At 40.4% G+C, this 25,207-nt stretch overlaps 1 protein-coding gene across 1 annotated transcript in view; it reads left to right on the top strand.

Moving 5' to 3' along the window:
* Positions 1-25,207, top strand: part of LOC150081007 (uncharacterized) — a 193,640-nt gene that overhangs the window by 39,875 nt on the left and 128,558 nt on the right. The window contains exon 4 of the mRNA XM_090380885.1: positions 2,856-3,007. Within this exon, the coding sequence (XP_090237011.1) occupies positions 2,856-3,007 (152 nt within the window). The remainder of the gene's footprint in view (positions 1-2,855; positions 3,008-25,207) is intronic.

The raw sequence follows: 25,207 nt of genomic DNA, 5'->3' as shown, positions 1-25,207 counted from the left end.
GATCTGTGTCTAACTCACATTTTCATAACCACCCACATAAAGCTCAACTCAGGGATCTGTTCTCGTTTCCCCCTGCTCACTCACTTTTTGTTACTCTGAATTCAGCAACGCCCCTCATAATTCCTGCCCGCTTTTTTTCTGAGTTTACCCAATCTTCTCATTTTGTCAAATTTTCATCATTTCCTATTCGTCCTTTAAAATTTTTCAAGCTGTATATTCAGAGCTCATTTTAATAAATTTCCAAATTTTTCCCAGGCAATCCGCTGCTTTGAAGTTCGCCGTCACCTTCGCCACCCCTCGTTAAACTTAGCAGATTTATTTTATATGTTTTAACAACCATGCCATCGCTGACAGTCAGACGCCAATGTCAGACGCTAACCAGAGCAATTTGACCCGTATTTACTACCTGGCTGGACTCTAGGTGTCCTCGATCAAAAGGAATGTCCGACCGATTGTGTCCTTCACGTATTGTACTGTCCTAGCCTAAATTGTTCGCACCTCCTCGCCAGTAGCCACTGCCACTATTCCCGTTGTTATTGTTTGTTCTTTGCCACGGTGGGAACTGAAATGTACCCCTAATTGCTAATAGCTTACCGCTCCCTTCTCTAATTCAACCTTGTCTAATTTTTAATTCCTTGTGAGTGACTTAGAATAATATTAGTGACTGGTAATGTTTACTGTCCTATTTTGCTATTTCCTAAGCTTTATTTTAAATAAATCTTACTCATTTCTAAAATATTAAATGTGTAAGATTTTACATCTTACAACGTGTTAATTTGTATGTATCCCATGTATTTTTCTTCTCTGCCATATGTCTCATTAGTTCATCTGACATCCACTTAGGCCTAAACCTTGAACAATATTTCTTAGTTGGTATGTAAAGCCTAGTAGCTTCCAAGATAAGTTCTTTGAATGCTTTCCATTTTGAATTTGCTGTTGGTAACATCATCAGTTGGTCCCACTGTATAGAATTTAAATACTGTCTCAGTCCATCGTAGTCGCCTTTACGAAAGCAATAACCCTTCCCATATCTTCAGCACACTGTGATCACTGCCACCTAGTGGTTCATTTACCTGCAGATTCTTAATGCATGAAGAATCACTACTGATAATCAAATCAAGAGTATTACTCCCTCTATTTGCCTTCCGAACATTCTGATGTAGAAAACAATCATCCAATAAATCCACAAAAGCCTTGCTAGTGTGTGAGTGACCAGCCCCCAAATTCCAGTCAATATCTGGGAAATTAAAATCTCCCATTATTAAGACTCTCTGATTTACTGGCCCACTCTATTTCCCTCTACAGTTTCTTGTTATACTCATCAGAGTCATTAGCTTATGTCACACCAAACTGACTCGACACTTCATAACTGCCCACATAAAGCTCAACTGAGGGATCTGTGTCTAACTCACATTTTCATAACCACTCACATAAAAAACTGACTGTTATAAAACATCCAAAAAGCATTCAGTTAGATTCAGATCTGGATCTAGTAACTTGTCTTAAGAATGGAATTCCAGAGCAGACCCAAAATGTTGATATGATGTAGTTTTAATTAGTTAATTAAATGTGCCCTTTTTTTGGATGAAATATTATTTTCCACAGTAACAACCAAAAAATCATTTATTTATTGGTTGTTGCAGCATATGCGGATTCTGATTTTTATGTTTTGAAATTTAAGAATTGACATTCTCTTTTCCAGTTTTTTTTGTTATGAATTCTCGTCTAAATCTCATCAGAACTTCACTGCAATTTTAAATGGCAAGTGAGTAAATCCAAAATACATGGAAGAGTGGAGCTGTCTTTGATAAGCATGACAGCATTTTATTGGAAGAATGAACTGAGAAAAGTTAAATCAGTTTAATTTTCACCCTCTATTATTAGGTATTATTATTATTTTATGGGATTTATTTCTTCATGTTTCAACGTGTGGTTAATGATAACAAAGTTCCTGCACCTTAACTGTCTGAATATTAATTGTTTATCATTAAGTTCAACTAATGGTAGTTTAGATACCTTCTGAATTGTTTCAATTATGGAGATCAATGCGCAACTGTTTATCACGATGCCTCTCCCAAATCATAACCACTCTCACCATAGTAGCAGTCCCTAATGGGAGTGTGTTTTCTGTGTCCTCTTGGGAAATTCTTGTATGCTAACCATTTTAACTTTTTTTTTTTACACTTTTGGGTCATCTTCATTTGTGTACACCAAATGGCTCTTTAGGAATGTATTTGAATTTGTCCTTAGATGTAGTTTTCACTAATGTCTTATTTTATGTCAGCAGTAAAATACTCAGTTAAAATGTGTAAATTTTAATATAAATCAATAAATATCACAAGGCTTTGCTTCAATATTCTGCTGTATCTGATTATGAGCTTAGTAAAGGATTAAGCAAACTGCAGGAATTTTATACCATATTATCTAAACTAAACATTTTTGAATTTCAGAAAATTGAAATGGAAATTTTCTCTTTAATATGTAATATGGAGGTTTGACTAAATATTGTACCAGTTAATGACATAATGTATTGCATTAATTTTAATTATTAAAAAAAAAAAATGAAAACCTATTATGTGTGTTTTAAGAAAGTAGAAAGCTGGTTAAACACCACCATAATATTTGTATGATCAGTTTAAATTAGCAGTTTAAGCTGCTATTTTCAAAAGTAGTATTGAAATGATGGAAGATTTGAGGTATTAATCTATTGATACATTAATATATCAAATTAATGATTGATGAATTAATGTATCTTATAAACTGAATGTGTTGTAAATTTAGTTTTTCTTTTATGTATCAAAATTATTTTGGAATCTTTCGCAAGCTGTATTGTAATATTATCTCTTTCTCTACAGACAATACATGCGAGTTACATAGCACGAGTGCAACTCCAGAATTTATGAGATTCTTACCTGAAATGTGGAGGTTAGAATCTGACAAGCTCATTGGACCCTCTGCAATATTTCGTAATGCTTACTTGAAATCACAGATGCCCGACAGCAAACTGGTAAGTGTTTTATTAAAAGGGAAAAAAAAAAAAAATAACTTCAATATGATTAATCAACGTGATATAATTATATATCATTAATTATAATAATTGGAGTTATTTTTAAATGATAATTATCTTAATTTTTTTAACATGTGATAATTATCTTTAAAAGGTCATTTTCATGTGTTATAACAACCTAGATTTTTCATGTTAAAAAAATACAAACATGGTATTTCAATTGAAAAGGTTTTTCAATTGTTTTTAGCTTTAGGCTACTAAAGCTAAAGATGTCTGGATACTGTCATATTTTGGATTAAGTGTGTGTTAAAACTGAACTAACTGAATTGCTGTTTAGATTTTCTCTCTCATACAGTCAGCTAAGGATGTGCTAAGGAGTGAACATCACTATTGATTGGAAGGTATCTAAACAGCTAATGTTGGAATATTTGTAGACTACTCATCAACAAAGTTTGTTTGCCTAAAAGGAGCTGAAAATAACTAGAGTGACAGATCACGTTAATAACAAATGAATAGAGTGTGTATCAGCTGAGCATTATTTGCATACAAAAATGCTGTGCCCATAAGTTGTAGTATGGCCTCTATAAACATTGTGGTAGGGAGTCTAGAAGGCAGCCAGTGTCATCTTCTGAATATTGGTCCATGCTTCTTGTGCTGCAAATTGAGCAACAGGACAGAGGATTGGAAGGTGGTGGAAGTCAGTGAATGTCTCATCCTATCCTAAATTTATTTGATGTATCTGGTGAAGGTGCAGGCCAAGAAAGCATGCCCATGTCACACAGGCATGGTTGGGCTATTAGAGTTTATGTAGGCAAGCATTATACTGCTGAAAAATAATGTTTGGGATGAAGTGTAGAAAGCACTGAAGTACTCCTTAAGTCCATCAGCTGTACATAATATTAATAATGACAAATGATGCGAGGAAGCAAGCATATATAGCATCAGCCAAAAAAAAAAAAAAAAAAAAAAAATCATCCATCCGTACCCTCCAAGAGTTTTTCTGGTTTTCCCTTGAATTTATTCAACCCATCCACTTCCACAACGACAGATGGAAGCATGTTCCTACAATCAACTCGCCGCTAGCTGAAGGCAAACTTCTGCACATCTGTCATGCAACTGTCCTTCGTCGACTTGAATTTATGCCCCCTCGTGTGTATTCTCAGCAATAAAAGAATACCATTAACATTCAGCTTACTCAATCCATTCAAGGCCTTAAACACCTTGATCAGGTCATCCCAGAGCAGCCTAGTCTCTAGATGCTGCAATTTTCAGAATTGAAGCCTTCCTAGGGAAGAGCATACTTTTGTTCCCTTCACCAATCTGGTTGCCCTTCTCTGCACCTTTTACAGCAGATCTATATCCTTTCTAAAGTGAGGCCTCCAGACCTGTATACAATATATCAAGATGTGGCCTAACTATGACCTTGTACAAAGGAATAATCAATTCCTTATCCCTACTGGCAAAGTTTCTGTATATCATTGAAAAAAACCCATGAGCTGTCCTGACAATACAGAACAATACAGACAACATGTCTGTATTGTTCAGAGAATTTGATGACTGACTTGCACAGCTACCCCAGGTCTTTTACATTCTCCAATAACCTGAGTGTAGTACCATCCAATTTATAAGTTACCCTGGGATTACTGTTACCCACATGCAGTATCTTGCATTTGTCAATGTTAAACTTCAACTGCTATTTCTCAGTCCATCAACCTACTTTTCTTAGATCTTGTTGCAGTAGCTCACCCAAATGACTTTCATTAACTATCCTGCCAACATTTGTATCATCTGCTAACTTAGACATTAAGCCTAATTACCTTCATCAATATCATTGATAAATATTGGAAAAAAAAAACAAACCTCATGTGTACCTTGTACGCATGAAAGATGTTTTATGTGAAACATCTTTGGTTTGGAAGCGGTTAGAGAAATCCAAGCCAATAGCTTGATTACCCATTTGACTGTAGCCATTTGTTGAATAGTATGATTGCAACAATACAAGTATTTGTCATATTACTGCAACAATACAAGTATTTGTCAGCAATTTCTTTTTTCGTCTCGCATTTTCCCTAAATTTCAACTACAAGATTGGGTACCTCACTCAACGATGCTTTCCAGAGACATTTAGTTACACTGCAAGTCTTTGTGTGTGCGCGATGCAAGGAGTGTATCGATATCAGGCAACAACTCAGCGTTCTTGTGGGCCTATATGAGAGATTGAAGGACAGGGTGGATGCCCTCGAAGAAACTAAATTGAGGGGCCCATCAGGCTCTCAGCTGCCCACATCAACGCCAGAGCTTGCACTTGGGCATCACATGACACAGAGGTGACCCCCAAGGCAGAATGCGCTGGTCCCGAAGGAACTAGTAGTTGTTAGTGACTCTATTGTCAGGGAAACGGGGAACATGCTTTGTAAAAAGGATAGGTGGAACAGGACCAGGGTATGTCTGCCAGGGGCAAAGGTTGATGACGTTGTACAGCGAATATCATCTTTTAAGGGCACAAAAGGTGATATAGTTGTACACGTTGGCACTAATGATATTAAGAGAAGGAGACCGGCAGAATTCCTTAACAAGTACAGGTCACTGTTGAACAAAAGCCAAGAATTAGGGTTGAATTTGAAAGTGTCTGCAATTCTGCCCAGACACGATAGGAGGGAGTATATGATGAGAGCCTTGTCGATCAATTCGGCCCTGGAAAGATTGTGCAAGGCTCAAGGGGTAGAATTTTTTTCAGCCTGGACTGTACTTGTTAACAGGAGAGATTGCTTCTACAGGGATGGGATACACTTAAATAGAAAGGGTGCAAGAATATTTGCTGATGCTATCGAGGCAGTGTTAGGTGGGTCGGAAAACTGCTAGCTTGGGGGGAGACAAAGACCAATAGATTGACAGTAGCCACTGGCAGAGGTGAAAGAGGTTCTTGCACTGCTTCTATTAGAATGAGCAGAAGCCTGAAAAACAAGATGCATGATATTTCAGAGACTGCTGGGAGCCATTGTGGTACAAGTAAACACATGGGTTGTGTTAGGGTAGCTAAGAATAGAAACAGGTGCAGGTATACTTGCGTGTACACCAATGCTAGGAGTTTAGTAAATAAATTTGATGAATTTGAGGTATTGCTCAAAACATCAAAGCCAGATATTGTTGGGATATCAGAGACGTGGTGTTACACAGATATAAGAGATGCAGAACTGGAATTTGGGGAGTACAACATCTACAGAAAGGACAGACAGGATAGGAAGGGGGGAGGGGCTATGTTATGTTATGTCTCTTAGTTAAGAAACACATAAAAACCAAGGAAGTAAAGCCAGTCGACAACGCTGGACAGTGCAGTGTTGAGTCAGTTTGGTGTGACATAAGCATTGGGAGATCAAAATTGAGAGTAGGAGTGTGCTATAGGCCTAATGACTCTGATAAGTATAATAAGAAACTGTACAGGGCAATAGAGTGGGCCAGTAAATCAGAGAGTCTTATAATGGGAGATTTTAATTTCCCAGATATTGACTGGAATTTGGGGGCTGGTCACTCACACACTAGCAGGTCTTTTGTGGATTTATTGGATGATTGTTTTCTACATCAGCATGTTCGGGAGGCAACTAGAGGGAGTAATACTCTTGATTTGATTATCAGTAGTGATTCTTCATGCATTAAGAATCTGCAGATAAATGAACCACTAGGTGGCAGTGATCACAGTGTGCTGAAGTGGGATTTACTCAAAGAGGTAACTACCATTAGGGGTAAAGGGAAGGGTTATTGCTTCCATAAAGGCGACTACGATGGACTGAGACAGTATTTAAATTCTATACAGTGGGACCAACTGATGATGTTACCAACAGCAAATTCAAAATGGGAAGCATTCAAAGAATTAATCTTGGAAGCTACTAGGCTTTACATACCAACTAAGAAATATTGTTCAAGGTTTAGGCCAAAATGGATGTCAGATGAACTAATGAGGCATATGGCAGAGAAGAAAAATGCATGGGATACTTACAAATTAACACATGACACAGAAGCCTATGATAGATACAAGTTGATATGCAACCAAGTTACAAAGGAGGTTAGGCAGGCGAAGGCAGATTACGAGAAATCCTTGGCAAGGGATGCAAAGAAAAACAGCAAAGAGTTCTTTACTTATGTAAACTCTAGAAGGAAGAGGATGAATCAGATTGGTCCACTTGATATTGATGGGTGAACAGTTGATGATCCTGCTCAGGTAGCTAACAAACTAAATGAATATTTTGCATCGACATTCACACACGAGGAGTTATTCAGCGAGGGGAATGCCAGAGGTGCATTCAACTGTTGAAAAAAAGCCGTGAAGTAGGGTTGAATTTGAAAGTGTCTGCAATTCTGTCCAGACACGATAGGAAGGAGTATATCATGAGAGCCTTGTCGATCAATTCGGCCCTGGAAAGATTGTGCAAGGCTCAAGGGGTAGAATTTTTTTCAGCCTGGAATGTACTTGTTAACAGGAGAGATTGCTTCTACAGGGATGGGATACACTTAAATAGAAAGGGTGCAAGAATATTTGCTGATGCTATCGAGGCAGTGTTAGGTGGGTCGCAAAACTGCTAGCTTGGGGGGAGACAAAGACTAATGGATTAACAGTAGCCACTGGCAGAGGTGAAAGAGATTCTTGCACTGCTTCTATTGGAATGAGCAGAAGCCTGAAAAACAAGATGCAGGATATTTCAGAGACTGCTGGAAGTCATTGTGATACAAGTAAACACATGGGTTGTGTTAGGGTAGCTAAGAATAGAAACAGGTGCATGTATACTTGCGTGTACACCAATGCTAGGAGTTTAGTAAATAAATTTGATGAATTTTAGGTATTGCTCAAAACATCAAAGGCAGATATTGTTGGGATATCAGAGACGTGGTGTCACACAGATATAAGGAATGCAGAACTGGAATTTGGGGAGTACAATGTATATAGAAAGGACAGGAGGGGAGGAGGGGTTATGCTATTAGTTAAAAAACACATAAAATCCAAGGAAGTGAAGCCAGTCGACATTGATGGACAGGGCAGTGTCGAGTCAGTTTGGTGTGACATAAGCATAGGTAAATCAAAATTGAGAGTAGGAGTGTGCTATAGGCCTAATGACTCTGATGAGTATAATAAGATACTGTACAGGGAAATAGAATGGGCCAGTAAATCAGAGAGTCTTATAATGGGGGATTTTAATTTCCCAGATATTGACTGGAATTTGTGGGTTGGTCACTCACACACTAGCAGGGCTTTTGTAGATATATTGGATGATTGTTTTCTACACCAGCATGTTCAGGAGGCAACTAGAGGGAGTAATACTCCTGATCTGATTATCAGTAGTGATTCTTCATGCATTAGGAATCTGCAGATAAAGGAACCACTGGGTGGCAGTGATCACAGTGTGCTGAAGTGGGATTTACTCAAGGAGGTAATTACCATCAGAGGTAAAGGGAAGGGTTTTTGCTTTCGTAAAGGCGACTATGATGGTCTGAGACAGTATTTAAATTCTATACAGTGGGACCAACTGATGATGTTACCAACAGCAAATTCAAAATGGGAAGCATTCAAGGAACTAATCTTGGAAGCTACCAGGCTTTACATACCAACCAAGAAATATTGTTCAAAGTTCAGGCCTAAATGGTTGTCAGATGAACTAATGAGACATATGGCAGAGAAGAAAAATGCATGGGATACATACAAATTAATGGGTGACATGGAAGCCTATGATAGATATAAGTTGGTCTGTAACCAAGTCACAAAGGAGATTAGGCAGGCAAAGGCAGATAATGAGAAATCCTTGGCAAAGGACGCAAAGAAAAACAGAAAAGAGTTCTTTACCTATTTAAACTCAAGAAGGAAAGGGATGAATCAGATTGGTCCACTGGATGTTGATGGTTCAACAGTTGAGGATCCAGCTCAGGTGGCTAACAATCTAAACGAGTATTTTGCATCTACATTCACACATGAGGAGTTATTCAGGAAGGGGAATGTCGTAGGTGAAGTAAACATTGGCAGTGAGTTAGATTATTTTCTAATAACTGAGAGGAAAGTGGAGGAGAAATTGTTGAGGATAAACATAAAAAAGGCACCCAGGGTGGATGGTATCTATCCAGTTATATTAAAGGAGGCAGCAAAGGAAGTAAGCAAACCCCTAGCCATAATTATGAGAGCTTCTTTGGACTCAGGGGAGGTACCCATGGACTGGAGATGTGCAAATGTAGCCCCAATTCACAAAGGAGGATCAAAGGCTGACACAAGTAATTATAGACCTGTTAGTTTAACTTCGGTTCCAGGGAAAATTAATGGAGGCACTGGTTAAAGAAGCACTGCAGGATCATCTGGACAAGAATTCAGTTATAGCTTAGACACAGCATGGTTTTGTTAAGGGCAGGTCTTGTCTGACCAATTTGATTGGATACTATGATGTAGTCACAAAAGAACTGGATGCAGGGAATAACTTTGATATTATATATTTGGATCTTAGAAAGGCTTTTGATACTGTTGCGCATGGAAGACTGCTGCACAAATTGGAGAAGTGTGGCATTGGAGGCAAATTGCTGCTATGGATAAAGGGATGGTTGAGTGGCAGAAGACAGAGAGTGGTAATCAATGGACACTGCTCAACGTGGACTAATGTTATTAGTGGAGTTCCTCAGGGTTCAGTGTTGGTCCATTGTTGTTTTCTGTATTTATAAATGATATTGATGATGGTGTATCAGGCTTAATGTCCAAGTTTGCAGACGATACCAAGTTGGCAGGGTTGTTAAGGACACTGCTGATACTATGCTGCTGCAACAGGATCTGGAAAAGTTGAGCAGATGGGCTGAGAGGTGGCAAATGAAGTTTAACATTGACAAATGTAAACTACTACATATGGGAAACAGTAACCCCAGATCAACATATCAACTCTGTGGTACTACGCTGACAGTGGTAGAGAATGAAAAGCACCTGGGGGTAATTTTGCAGGCAGATATGAAGTTCTCTGAGCAGTGCAGACGAGCTGCAAGAGTAGCTCATGGTGTCTTGTCAATGATATACAGGAATTTTTCTAGCAGGGACAGGGATGTGATTATTCCCTTGTATAAGGCATTGGTCAGGCCACACCTTGAGTACTGTATACAGGTCTGGAGGCCTCATTTCAAGAAGGATGTAGAGCTGCTGGAATGAGTACAGAGAAGGGCAACAAAATTAGTGAATGGAACAAAGGGTTGCTCTTGCGAAGAAAGGCTTAAGTTTTGCAAATTACAGAGCCTGGAGACTAGGCATCGGCGAGGTGATCTGATAGAGGTGTATAAGGCTTTGTATAGCTTGAGCATGCTCAATGCCGATGGGATTCTTCCTCTTGCTCAGAATAATCACCTGAGAGGGCATAAATTCAAATTGAGGAAGGACGGATGTCGGATAGATGTGCGGAAATTTGCCTTTAGCCAGCGGGCAGTTGGTTTGTGGAATAGACTCCCATCGCTAGTTGTTGAAGTTGATAGCCTAAACAAATTTAAGGCTCAGCTGGACAGGTATTTCGAACGAACGGACGGGTGAAATGGGAGTAGTGGTTGTTTTTTTTTTTGGCTGATGCTGAATAAGCTTGCTTTCTTGCATCATATGCCTCTACTAATGCTAATGCTAAACTCTAGCAGTAAGCTACAGAATCTTGAAATAACTGGGAGTAAAGTGGAGGAGAAACTGTTGAAGATAAACACAAGAGAGGCACCTGGGGTGGATGGGATCTATCCAGTTATATTAAAGGAGGCAGCAAAGGAAATAAGCAAACCCTTAGCCATAATTATGAGAGCTTCCTTGGACTCAGGGGAGGTACCCATAGACTGGAAATGTGCAAATGTGACCCCAATTCACAAAGGAGGATCAAAGGCTGACACAAGTAATTATAGACCTGTGAGCTTAACTTCTGTTCCAGGAAAATTAATGGAGGCACTGGTTAAAGCACTGCAGGATCATTTAGACAAGACTTCAGTTATAGCTCAGATACAGCATGGTTTTGTTAAGGGGAAGTCTTGCCTGACCAATTTGATTGGATATTATGATGCAGTCACAAAAGAACTGGATGCAGGGAATAGCTTTGATATTATATACTTGGATCTTAGAAAGGCTTTTGATACTGTTGCACATGGAAGACTGCTACACAAATTGGAGCAGTGTGACATTGGAGGCAAATTGCTGCTAGGGATAAAGGGGTGGTTGAGGGGGAGAAGACAGAGAGTGGTAATCAATGGACACTGCTCATCGTGGACTAATGTTATTAGTGGAGTCCCTCAGGGTTCAGTGTTGGGTCCATTATTGTTTTCTGTATTTATAAATGATATTGATGATGGTATATCAAGCTTAATGTCCAAGTTTGCAGACGATACAAAGGTTGGCAGGGTTGTCAAGGACACTACTGACACTATGCTGCTGCAACAGGATCTGGAAAGGTTGAGTGGAGGGGCTGAGAGGTGGCAAATGAAGTTTAACATTGACAAATGTAAAGTACTACACATGGGAAACAGCAACCCCAGAGCAACGTATCAACTCTGTGGTATTACACTGACATTGGTAGAGAATGAAAGGGACTTGGGGGTGGTTGTGCAGGCAGATATGAAGTTCTCTGAGCAGTGCAGACGGGCTGCAAGAGTAGCTCATGGAGTATTGTCAATGATATACATTAATGTTTCCAGCAGGGATAAGGAGGTGATTATTCCCTTGTACAAGGCAATGGTCAGGCCACACCTACAGTACTGTATACAGGTCTGGAGGCCTCATTTCAAGAAGGATGTAGAGCTGCTGGAACGAGTACAGAGATGGGCAACAAGAGTAGTGAATGGAACAAAGGGGTGCTCTTACGAAGAAAGGCTTAAGTTTTGCAAATTACAGTGTCTGGAGACTAGGCACCAGCGAGGTGATCTGATAGAGGTGTATAAAGTCTTGAATGGTTTGAGCATGCTCAATGCTGATGGGATTCTTCCTCTAGCTCAGAATAATCACCTGAGAGGGCATAAATTCAAATTGAGGAAAGACAGATGTAGGATAGATGTGTGGAAATTTGCCTTTAGCCAGCGGGTGGTTGGTTGGTGGAACAGACTTCCATCCCTTGTAGTTGAGGTTGATAGCCTAAATAAGTTTAAGGCTCAGCTGGACAGGTATTTTGAACGAACAGAGGTGTGAAGTGGAAGTGGGTTTTTTTTTTTTTTCTTTGGCTGATGCTGCATAAGCTTGCTTTCTTGCATCAAATGCCTCTACTAATGCTAATGCTAATGCAATTGCAAGTCCATTGTCTTGTCTTCCAGCTTAAATTATGGAAATTTGTCAATGATCAATAAAATGTTTACGATACAAAAGCTCTTTTATTTCATAATCAATATATACAAATCAAAATACCTAAAAGAAGCATGAAGGATGTTTCACATAAAACCATCTACCATGTGAAGTGACATCATTTGCATTTTACTTCACCACAACTGAGTAAATCTGATTGGTCATGAAAAATGTGACACAGAAGTGATACCATTTACAGCTTCCGACAGAGGCAAATTGTCATAACTTGTATTGTTGCAATCACACAGGTATGATTGCAATGATAAAAGTATCTGTAATCAAATACTTGTATTTTTCCATTCACACTTCCTGCAGTAGTAACTTCAGGAAGTATAATTGCAACATCACAATCTTACTTCCTGTAGCTGCCATTTGATTGCAGCTATTCAAAACATCTACAATCAAATGGGTAATTAGGCTATTGGCGTGGATTTTGCTGAGTTGGCATCATTTAGGAAGTGACATAATTTGCATAATTTCTGCACTGCATTTTCGTGACAAATTGGTTTTACTTAAGTCCGAAATTATTAGGTGCGCCAAAGATATTTTCACATCGAAAATGAACCCAGCACTGAACCCTGGGGAACTCCACTAATAACATTAGTGCACAAAGTGCAATGCCTATTGATAGTCACTCTCTTCTTCTTCCACTTAACTGTCCCTTTATCCACAGCAGTAACTTTCCCTAATGCCACATTGTGCTCCAGTTTGTACAGCAGTCTTTTATGTACAACAGTTTTAAAAGCCTTCCCGAAATCCATGTTTATATTGTCAAAATTATTTTTTGCATCCAGTTCCTTGGTCACTGCATCATAGTAACCTTCAAGATTGGATAGACAACACTGCACCTTGACAAATCCATGCTACAATTGCAGTATAACTGTATGCCTGTCCAAATGGCCCTGCATTACTTCTTTCACCAGTGATTCTATTATTTTCCCTGGAACAGATGTTAAGCTAACAGGTCTGTAATTACTTATGTTGCCTTTATGAATTGGGGATATATTCGCACTTCTCCAATTTATAGGGATCCCCTGAATCCAAGGATCTCTCATAATTATGGCTAAAGGTTTGCTTTCTACCTTTTCTGCTTCCCTTAATATAATTGGATAGATTCCATCTGCCCCAAGTGCCTTTTTTATGTCCATCCTCTACTTTACTTTCAGTTATCACAAAGTCATTTAGCTCCTCGTTAGAGTTTGATAAACTTCTGGCATCCCATTCCTTAAAGAATTCCTCATGTGTGAATATAGATGCAAAATACCTATTCAATTTATCTGCAACCTGAGCAGGATCATCAACAGTTAACCAACAAATATCAAGTGACTCAATGGGATTTAACCCTTTCCTTGTTAATAATCCCAGGACTCACATCTGGTGAGTATGGGTTTGGCACACCCAGGGTCCTGAGCTGGATATCATCATTCTTCTCTTTCTTGGTGGTTCCCTTCTACTTCTGCCTCTCTCTCTCGCTCTCTCTCTCTCTTGGGGTAACTGAGAAATGTTTTGTTTTTGGCTACTGCAGCAAAAGCTTTAGGCTTCCTTGCACCATATGGCTAATAATAATAAATAATAACAAAAAAATAATCACAAAAGTCTTTGTTGTCTTTCTTTGCATTCTTTGCTAGAGATTTCTTATAATTTTCCTTAGCTTGCCTAACCTCCTTTGTGACTTGATTACAGACTAATTTTTATCTAATATAGGTGTATCACCCTAATTTATATGTATCCCATGCACTTTTATTCCCTGCCATGTGTCTCAGTAGTTCATTTGACATTCATTTAAGTTTAAGCCTTGAACAGTATTTCTTTGTTAGTATGAAAAGCCTAGTAACTTCTTTGATTACTTCCCATTTAGAATTTGCTGTTGGTAGTGTCATCGGTTGATCCCAATGCATAGAATTTAAAAACTCTCTCTCTCTCTGAGACCACTGTAGTCTCCCTTATGAAAGCTAAAGCCTTTCCCTTTACCCTCGCCATTAGTTATTTCTTTAATTAAATTCCACGTTAGTACACTGTGATTGTTGCCACCCAGTGGGTCTTTTACTAGCAGATTCTTAATGCATTAAGAATTGCTGCTGATAACCAGATTAAGAGTATTGCTTCTTCTTATTGCCTCTCTAACAGGCTGCTGTAGAAAACAGTCATCCAAGAAATCCACAAAAGCCTTGCTAGTCCGTGAATGACCAACATTCACAAACATCTGGAAAGTTACAATTCCCCATTATGAGACATCAGCATTAGCATTAGTAGAGGCATTTGATGCAAGAAAGCAAGCTTATGCAGCATCAGCCAAAAAAAAAAAAAAAACCCCACTTCCACTTCACCCCTCTGTTCGTTCGAAATACCTGTCCAGCTGAGCCTTAAACTTATTTAGGCTATCAACTTCCACGACAAGGGATGGAAGTCTGTTCCACCAACCAACCACCCGCTGGCTAAAGGCAAATTTCCGCACGTCTATCCTACATCTGTCTTTCCTCAATTTGAATTTATGCCCTCTCAGGTGATTATGCTGAGTAAGAGGAAGAATCCCATCAGCATTGAGCATGCTCAAACCATTCAAGGCTTTATACACCTCTATCAGATCATCTCGCTGGTGCCTAGTCTCCAGACACTGTAATTTGCAAAACTTAAGCCTTTCTTCGTAAGAGCACCCCTTTGTTCCATTCACTAATCTTGTTGCCCTTCTCTGTACTCGTTCCAGCATCTCTACATCCTTCTTGAAATGAGGCCTCCAGACCTGTATGCAGTACTCTAGGTGTGGCCTGACCATTGCCCTATACAAGGGAATAATCACCTCCTCATCCCTGCTAGAAAAATTCCTATATATCATTGACAATACACCATGAGCTACTCTTGCAGCCCGTCTGCACTGCTCAGAGAACTTCATATCTGCCTGCACAACAACCCCCAGGTCCCTTTCATTCTCCACCACTGTCAGTATAGGTAGGTATAGTGTTGAGGGTCTGACGGCTCCAGGGATTTCTCCCATCTCCGCGTATGTTCTATGTATCGAGTGACAGTATCCTGTCTATGCCAGAGGTTTAAAAATAATGTATGGGTCATGTGGTATGTAGTTTGTTGTGCCCATTGTTCATCCGGCCTGTTGGCTGCCGGGCCCCCAGTGGGACCCGGCGTTACCATACCTAGCGACGGGGACGCCGGCCGGGTGTACCAAGAGACTAATTATACTCTGGCAGGTCCTGCCACTTACTTTCCTGGGATTTCGGTGACTAGGACCTAAAATAAAGGTTGGAGTTATTGCTGTTGATTTAAGTAAAATTGCATTTAGAAAGCTCTGCGTGGGGTTTTACGCTGAAAGAACTATTTCTAGAGAGCCTAAAAGGTCGGGCAAAATTTGATGTGATTTAAATTTGGACATGTGGGGCAATCACTGTACAAGAGAAAGTAATGGGAGGGAGGGTGTAGATGGGGGGATGAAATAGGAAGAAGAGGGGGTCGGATGGGAAGGTGATCCCCCATTTTAAGTGGGGCATGCCCATGCCCCACGACATGGGGAGGCAAGGAGAGGAGAAGAACAAATATCCCCTCCTCCCTCCTCCCTCCCCGAAAAAAAAAAAACCGCACAAGGGAGTGCAGTTTTGGGTTGACAATAGGCCAACCAAATCATCCTAAAGTCTTGACTTTCTGTTGTAAGCTGAGGTTTTTTTTTTTTTTTTTTTAACTTGTTTGACCTGCATTCTTTGTAGTCGGGTTGCCTTTGGTATATTTCTATCATTGTTTTCCTTCTAGAAAATAGATCCTGGGCATATTGACTGAGTGCCTTGTAGTCCTCCTGAGTGTCTAACGGTTTGGGTTCTTGGTTGTCTGGGATATATTGGATTGCTGTTATTAGGCGTAGTCGTCGGTCATCATACAAATTGCACTCAAACATTAAGTGTCTCCAGGACTCTGGGTTGCCACAGGGACAGTCCGCGTTATTTATGATGCCAAGTTGGTGAAGTTTAGCTTTAAATGGGCCGTGCCCTGTAAGGAGGAAGGTGGTATTTCGACCGGAGTAAAACCATGCTGCCGCCTTAGGGTACAGCTTGGTGACAGTGGGAAGGAATCTTCTGGTCACTGCACCTTTTCTGTGTTGCTCCATCTCCTCTGCCAAATCTGGACGAGGTGGTTGGTGATTCTTCTCTTCTCACAGATGCGGTCATTAGTGATGTCAGTGGTGAGGTCATACATTGTAGCCGATATGTTTCTGGCAAGATGGTAGAGCAGACCACAGCGGATAGCTTCAAGATCCAGGGGCAGAACTCCTACCAGGACTTGGAGGGCAGCCGTGCTAGTCGTTCTAGTTGCTCTTTACATAGTAAGGAGGATAGTCCTCTGAATGGTTTCGAGGATCTGTTTATTCACTTTTAGTGCCACCCTCGTGTACCAGACAGGGGAGCCATATGTGATGGCAGGGATGAAGAGAGCTTTGTAGTACAGAGACAGGGTAGTACGTCTGAGTCCCCAGTCCCTGCGAGTGACTCTAGCGATGAGGGCTGTATATCTTCTTATCTTTTGTTTAATATATTCTAGGTGTGGCTTGAAATTTAATTTTCTGTCCAGGATTATTCCTAGGTATTTAATCTTTTCGCACAGCTTAACTGTTTTGTTCTCAATCTTAATTTGTGGTGGTCTCCTTAAGTCTAGCATACCTTTTAGCAGCACCGATTTTGTCTTGTCGGGTGCTAGTTTGAGCAAGTGTAGCTTCGTCCAATCTAGCAGATTTTGCAGGGCATCTTTGCCTGCATTTCTAAGGAGGATCTGCCGTCAGCCTCGATGGTCAAGACCAAGTCATCTGCATAGGCCTGGGCCTCCACACCACCCAGATCCATGGCGAGGAATTCGTCTAAGACAAAGTTCCACAGTAGCGGCCCCAGGACAGAATCCTGGGGGCAGCCCCTGCGGACTGGGCGACTGAGGCATTTATATGGTGTGGTAACTTTCACTGCTCTATCAGCCAGGTAATCCTTCATGCAATAATAAAGATTCAATGGAAGGTTGGCAGCTCTGAGTCTCGCCAAGACACTCGGCCACCAGAGGGTGTCGAACGCCCCAGCGAAATCCACTGCGATGACGAGGAAGTATTTCCTTTGACAATGGGTGGCTCTAGAGAGGAGGTTCTGTATTGCTTTGATAGTGGATTTGCCAGGAGTAAATCCATATTGCTTTGTCACGTTAGGATTTACTTCATTATAATGCCTTGTGATTCTGGTATGTAGCAGCCTTTCGAATATTTTACTGAGGGTTGATAGCAGGGCTATTGGTCTGTAGGAACTAGGTGTCTCTGGTGGCTTTGTTGGGTTTTTTAGGAGCAGTTTTAAATTTGCCTTTTTCCACTGTAGTGGAAATTTACCTGCTTCCAGGCAGCAATTGAATAGTTTTAGCAGTAATTCCGGTATATGTTCCATTGCTTCTTTTGCCATCTCCGGTTCAGTTAGGTCCAGTCCAGGGCATTTTTTATTTTTTGCGCGGCTTGCTGCATACTGAATTTCTTCTAAGGTGAAGGGGGGTTCTATTTGGTCATTATTATAGCAATTGTTTGCTTGGCAGATAGCCTGCTGCTCATCTGTTAGTGTTGTTGGCAGCTCCTGAAGGATGTCCAGGATGTTCCCAATCGACTCCTCCCAGGTTATGGTTAAATTTCCTTGTGCTGTTTTGGTGGCTGTCACGACTTCCCCCCTGGGGAGTTTGTGAGTGGTAATTTTGTATACCACCCCCCAGGGGTTGCTGTTTCCTGACCCTTGTACCAACCTCTCCCGTGATTCTCTTTTCTTTTTCTTTATCTGTTCAGTATAACAATTTCTAGTGATTCTATATTGGTTCCTGAGTTCAAAGACTTCTTGTTGCGGCCAATTCCTCCTAGCCCTCTGAAATTGTTTTCTTCTGTGTTGTACTAATTTCCTCATTCGTGTGAGCTCTGGAGTCCACCAGGGCGTGGCCCCTGCAATGGGGATTCTTCTCTTCATGGCTTTCTCTGCTGCCTCTGTTATTATTTTTGTTAAATCCTTCTGGAGTTGTTCTGGGTTTTTGCTCCCGCATTCCTGCTCCCTAAGTGTGTGCAGGTATTGCTGACCTGCTGTGTGTAGATTCTCTTGGAAGGTGTCCCAGTTTGCCTTGCTGAGGGCAAATCTATTTAGCATGTGCCTGTCGGCAACTGTTCTTGTCAGGTTCCTTTCTAATGTGAAGGTTATTGTACAATGGTCCGAGGTCGTCCAGGCATTTCTAACCGTCCAATTTGTGATGTGGGTGTCTGTGTTTCTTGTGGCTAATGTTATGTCAATCTCTGCTTCCCATAAGGTGTTGCAGAAGGTCGGGAGGCAGAAGGGTTGGTTTTTAACAATGGAGTTGGCCAGGTGCTCCTCGAGCCTTTGCCCATTTGTTGAGCCTCTTCTTTCAGGCATGGTACTGTGCCAGAGGGGGGACCTGCAGTTGACATCTGCCCCCACTATTATCTTGTGTCCACTTAGTGCAGTTTGAAGATTCTCCAGGTATGTTATCGCATAGTCGATTTCTGCCCGTGGCCTGCAGTATAGAGCAACCACATAAAGACTTCCCAGGGAGGTGAAAGGTGGTCACATGCTGCCCACGGTGTGCAGAATTGTGGGATTTTTGTGACCGTGATATGGGGGTTCCTGATTATCACAGTTGCCCATGGAGTTTCATCTGTGTACTGCACAATTTTGTATTTAATAGGATATCCCCGTACTTGCTTTTGGTGCATGTACGGTTCCAATATTATGAGGATGTCAGCGTTTTCATCGTCGGCGTTTAGTTGGACTTGCTCCACCACCGCTCTGGCATGCTGTGCATTGAGTTGGTGGAATGTGAGAAGGCTGGAGTTGAATTGTTTATGGTGTGTGGCCATAATCTATTTTCTGTTGGTAGGAACTCTTGATTTTTTTGTATGTCGCACACCCAGTATCGCAGATAGAGTGTGAGTGCTCCAGTTTCAGACTCTTACAGTTTGCGCAGGTTGGTGTGTCAGTTTTGTTGGGACAGGTATCGTACTCATGTCCTTTACCAGAGCAGTGGCCACAGGTTGGCTCTCTCTTTGTGTGCAAGTATGGGTGGTGTGGCCATATCTGCAGCAGCGAAAGCACTTGGGAATGGATATATGTTCCCTGTATCTCAGGCTGCTCCATTCTATATAAATTCTGTTTTGGGTGCTTAAGATTTACCAAGCAGATGGCGTCAGTTCCCCGTCCAATTTACTCCCATCCCGTTCTTTGCTTTTATTTTGAACTTTGGAAAAATCAGCTCAGAGGGTTCCAACTCTGGGAAGTGGCTCTGTAAGTTCTTTCTATAAATCTCGTTGGTTAATTGCTGCAGATCCATGTCATACTCTACATCGAATATTAGTATAGTTGGGCCTTTCTTTTTCGGTAGTTCTGCCTTTAGTCCTAATGTGGTTATTTTCTTATTTGCTTTTATTTCTTCTATCTCCTTCTCGCTCTCAGTCTCAATCACAATCCCTGGGTTCCTGGTTTTGCGGATAGACTTTATCCTGGTGTTTTGAAAGTCTTCCTTCATATTATCTATGACTTTTTGTTTGATTTGCTCACTTGATTGGTTGCTGTCCCCGGTAGGTCTCAGTATCACTATATTTGGAGTTTTTGTGAGTACTTTCTTCTTTTGAACTTGTAATTTGCTGGTTTTTTCCCTCTCACTTGGGGTTTGCCTCAGCGCTTGGGCATATGATGGGGCGTGCTGTAGCATTTGTTTGCCACCATCAACATCTTTATATGCTTCTAGGGCTGCAAGCTCCCTCTGGTGCTCCACATTTGTTTGCAGGAGGATTGTTTCTAATTTAGTCCATTGAAGGACTATGTCTGCTCTTAAGGTTGAAGAAATTCTGCTACTGTTATCTTTCATTATGTTTTCTAGAGTGGCTCGCAGGGTGAGCACTTGCTCAAGGACCTGTGGCAACGAGAGATCCAGGGGGGAGATTTTTTCCCCTTGTTTTTGCTCTTCTGTGTTTTTGCTTGGATCCTGTCGCTCTCTTGCTTCACTATTGCTCCTCATTTCCCAGTCTGGTTTTTCAATATTGTACCTCTTGTTTCTCCTCTTGCAGGTGGTGTCTTGTCTGGTTTAATCCTGTTCTTCTGGTTTATCCAGGGTGGGTTTCACCGCTCGCTTGTCGGTAGATGTCTGGGAACCCTCTGGCTGGCCTTGTTGACTGTCTGGCCTCTCCTCCAGGTCTTGTGTTCCCATATCCAGAATTGGATAATGGTACCAAGATAATTTTTTGCAGCAGGACGAAAATCTGAGGGATGAAAATCTGCGGGATGAAAATCCGCGGGATGAAAGCTTCTGAAGGGCAGTTGCTGAGTTGCTTTGCTGCTGGGGTGCAGTGTTTAGTTCAGAATCTCGGAGTTTTACGAGTGGGAGGGGGGGAAGTCTTAACCCCTAGATATGAAGAATACTGGATGATGAACTTGGTTTATTGTTCATCCTGGGGAGCCATTGGGAGCATGGCTCTGCGCATATTATTATATATTTATATATGTTCTCAATATCTTAAATGTAATGAAATTAATAACTTCTATTTACCATATTTTAAATCAAATAAATTTAGTACCAATAAATATTCTGGATATAGATGTCTTGAGGTACGTAGCTACCAACTCATTCTAACGGTCACTCAAACAGGGCTTGACCAATCAGGGCTTGACCGCGTGGTGTATACTGTACCACTGTCAGTGTAGTACCACAGAGTTGATACGTTTCTCTTCGGGTTGCTGTTTCCCATATGTAGTACTTTACATTTGTCAATGTTAAACTTCATTTGCCACCTCTCAGCCCATCTGCTCAACCTTTCCAGATCCTGTTGCAGCAGCATAGTGTCAGTAGTGTCCTTGACAACCCTGCCAACCTTCATATCATCTGCAAACTTGGACATTAAGCTTGATATACCATCATCAATATCGTTTATAAATACAGAAAACAATAATGGACCCAACACTGAACCCTGAGGGACTCCACTAATAATATTAGTCCACGATGAGCAGTGTCCACTGATTACCACTCTCTGTCTTCTTCCCCTCAACCACCCCTTTATCCATAGCAGCAATTTGCCTCCAATGTTACACTGCTCCAATTTGTTCAGCAGTCTTTCATGTGCAACAGTATCAAAAGCCTTTCTAAGATCCAAGTATATAATATCAAAGTTATTCCTTGCATCTAGTTCTTTTGTGACTGCATTATAGTATCCAATCAAATTGGTCAGGCAAGACTTCCCCTTAACAAAACCATGCTGTGTCCCAGCTAATTCCATTAATTTTCCTGGAACAGAAGTTAAACTCACAGGTCTATAATTACTTGTGTCGGCCTTTGATCCTCCTTTCTGAATTGGGGTCACATTTGCACATCTCCAGTCTGTAGGTACCTCCCCTGAGTCCAAGGAAGCTCTCATAATTATGGCTAAGGGTTTCCTTACTTCCTTTGCTGCCTCCTTTAATATAACTGGATAGATCCCATCCACCCCAGGTGCCTTTCTTGTGTTTATCTTCAACAATTTCTCCGCCACTTTACTCTCAGTTATTACAAGATTCTCTAGCTTACTGCCAGAGTTGAATACACCTCTGGCATTCCCATTGCTGAATAACTCCTCATGTGTGAATGTCAATGCAAAATATTCATTTAGTTTGTTAGCTACCTGAGCAGGATCATCAACAGTTAACCCATTGATATCAAGTGGACCAATCTGATTCATCCCTTTCCTTCTAGAGTTTACATAAGTAAAGAACTCTTTGCTGTTTTTGTTTGCATCCCTTGCCAAAGATTTCTCGTAATCTGCCTAACCTCCTTTGTAACTTGGTTACAGATCAACTTGTATCTATCATAGGATTCTGTGTCACGTGTTAATTTGTATGTATCCCATGTATTTTTCTTCTCTGCCATATGTCTCATTAGTTAATCTGACATCCACTTAGGCCTAAACCTTGAACAATATTTCTTAGTTGGTATGTAAAGCATAGTAGCTTCCAAGATAAGTTCTTTGAATGCTTCCCATTTTGAATTTGCTGTTGGTAACATCATCAGTTGGTCCCACTGTATAGAATTTAAATAATGTCTCAGTCCATCGTAGTCGCCTTTACGAAAGCAATAACCCTTCCCTTTATCCCTAATGGTAGTTACCTCTTTGAGTAAATCTCACTTCAGCATACTCTGATCACTGCCACCTAGTGGTTCATTTACCTGCAGATTCTTAATGCATGAAGAATCACTACTGATAATCAAATCAAGAGTATTACTCCCTCTAGTTACCTCCCAAACATGCTGATGTAGAAAACAATCATCCAATAAATCCACAAAAGCCTTGCTAGTGTTTGAGTGACCAGCTCCCAAATTCCAGTCAATATCTGGGAAATTAAAATCCCCCATTATAAGACACTCTGATTTACTGGCCCACTCTATTTCCCTGTACAGTTTCTTATTATACTCATCAGAGTCATTAGGCCTATAGCACACTCCTACTCTCAATTTTGATCTCTCAATGTTTATGTCACACCAAACTGACTCGACACTGCACTGTCCAGTGATGTCGACTGGCTTCACTTCCTTGGATTTTATGTGTTTCTTAACTAATAACATAACCCCTCCTCCCTTCCTATCCTGTCTATCCTTTCTGTAGATGTACTCTCCAAATTCCAGTTCTGCATTCCTTATATGTGTGTGACACCACGTCTCTGAAATCCCAACAATATCTGCCTTTGATGTTTTGAGAAATACCTCAAATTCATCAAATTTATTTACTAAACTCCTAGCATTGGTGTACACGCAAGTATACATGCACCTGTTTCTATTCTTAGTTACCCTAACACAACCCATGTGTTTACTTGTACCACAATGACTCCCAGCAGTCTCTGAAATATCCTGCATCTTGTTTTTCAGGCTTCTGCTCATTCCAATAGAAGCAGTGCAAGAATCTCTTTCACTTCTGCCAGTGGCTGCTGTTAATCTATTAGTCTTTGTCTCTCCCCAAGCTAGCAGTTTTCCGACCCACCTAACACTGCCTCGATAGCATCAGCAAATATTCTTACACCCTTTCTATTTAAGTGTATCCCATCCTTGTAGAAGCGGTCTCTCCTGTTAAAAAGTACAGTCCAGGCTGAAAAAAATTCTACCTCTTGAGCCTTGCACAATCTTTCCAGGGCCGAATTTATTGACATGGCTCTCATCATATACTCCCTCCTATCGTGTCTGGACATTCTGGTTTGCTGACTCAATCTATTTCCCTATATAGCTGTTTGGTATAGTCCTGAGTTGGATATCACTTATCACAGTCATTAGGCTATAAGACACTCCTACTCTCACTTTTGTTTTTGCAGTGCTTATATTACACCAAACTGACTCAACATTGCACTTGTCACCGAAGTCAACTGGATGCGCTGCCTTAGATTTAATATACTCCTTAACTAAGAGCATAACTCCTCCATTTCTCCTGTCCTACCTGTCATTCCTGGCACCTCTGTAGTCAGGTGGGCAGGAGCAGCAGTGCATAGCACACGCTTCTTGATTAGACTGGGGTTTGAGCCCGTGACCACCAAATACGGAGGATGCAGAAAGGTCAGGGAATGACCACCGCATATCCCGCCGGAGCAATATGGCCTTAGTTGCTAATGTTCCTAAAAACCAAATAAAAACAACTGTTCTTTCTGTATACATTGTACTCCTCAAATTAAAGTTCAGCATCAGTTTTGTCTGAGCAGTACCATATTTCTCCACTATCCCTATATTGTCTGCATGTGATGACCTAATCAGTACTTCAAATATATCAAATGTATTTACAATGCTCCTATCATTAGTGTACATGCACATGTTTTTAATCTTAGTTACCCTTACTCAGTCCAAGTATTCATTTGTTGCATGATGATCCACAGCATGGCCATAACATTGCTTTTTTTCATGTATTAAAAACATTGCCCACTCTTAGAGAGTTATTTATTCACCATTTTGTCCACTTGCTTACATTTATAGCACTTTCAAGGTCATAATTCTTCTTCTTCAGTCTGCTGAAGACAGTGAGTTATTTTTGCTGAATTTTCATTTCTTTCCTCTCCATTTAATTGTGACTTAAATTTCATTTTTGCTTCATCTTATAGTTTTTATCCTGCTGCTAATGGATCTGGATTTGTTACTTAAATGGGCTTGGCACACCCAGAGTCCTGAGCCGGATATTATCATTTTTCTCTTCCTTGGTGATTCCCTTCTATTTCTGACTCTTGTTCTTTCTCTCTTACTCAGATAACTCAGAATTTTTTTTTTTTTTTTTTGGATGGTGCAGTAAAAGGCTTCCTTGCACCATATGGCTAATAATAATAATAATAATAATAATAAATTAAGCAAATATTTCCAAAGAAATACTAATTTTAATTAACAAGTTTTTCCTCTAATATGTTTGATGCTAGTATAGATTTTTTAGTTTTATTCCATTCAATACCTTCTTGACAAGATGGTATCTTGAATGGATTCACTAAGGGGAATACATGACCAATCTGGTAAATTATTGTAATGTGGTCATTAAACATTGTTCATGCAATTTTGACATTATATATGTAAATTAATATACATATATAATGTCAAAGTGATCCGAGCCAGTCCATTGTCTCAATTCTGTTGCATACAGGAACAGAAAAATGGAAACTGTAGTTCAATGCTATTAAATGTAAGGTTATTCATTCGAGAAACATAAATCCCTAAAATACTTATATAAGAGATTCAGGACAACTACAGTTGTTATGATTTGATCTGCAATGAAATTTTTAAACAGGAGGCTGGGAAGGCACATTATGTCCTGCTCTTGATTTATAGGATTATTGCTAGCAATCAGAACAATGTCATTATGCCTCTATATAAGACTATGATTAGACTGCATTTGACATATTGTATTCAAG

Source organism: Mastigoproctus giganteus, chromosome 9 (genome assembly GCF_048544385.1).
Source record: "Mastigoproctus giganteus isolate SK-2022 chromosome 9, ASM4854438v1, whole genome shotgun sequence".
In the NCBI taxonomy this organism is placed as follows: Eukaryota; Metazoa; Arthropoda; class Arachnida; order Uropygi; family Thelyphonidae; genus Mastigoproctus; species Mastigoproctus giganteus.
The sequence above is the reverse complement of the archived record's forward strand: the minus strand, read 5'-3'. Positions and strand labels throughout refer to the sequence as shown.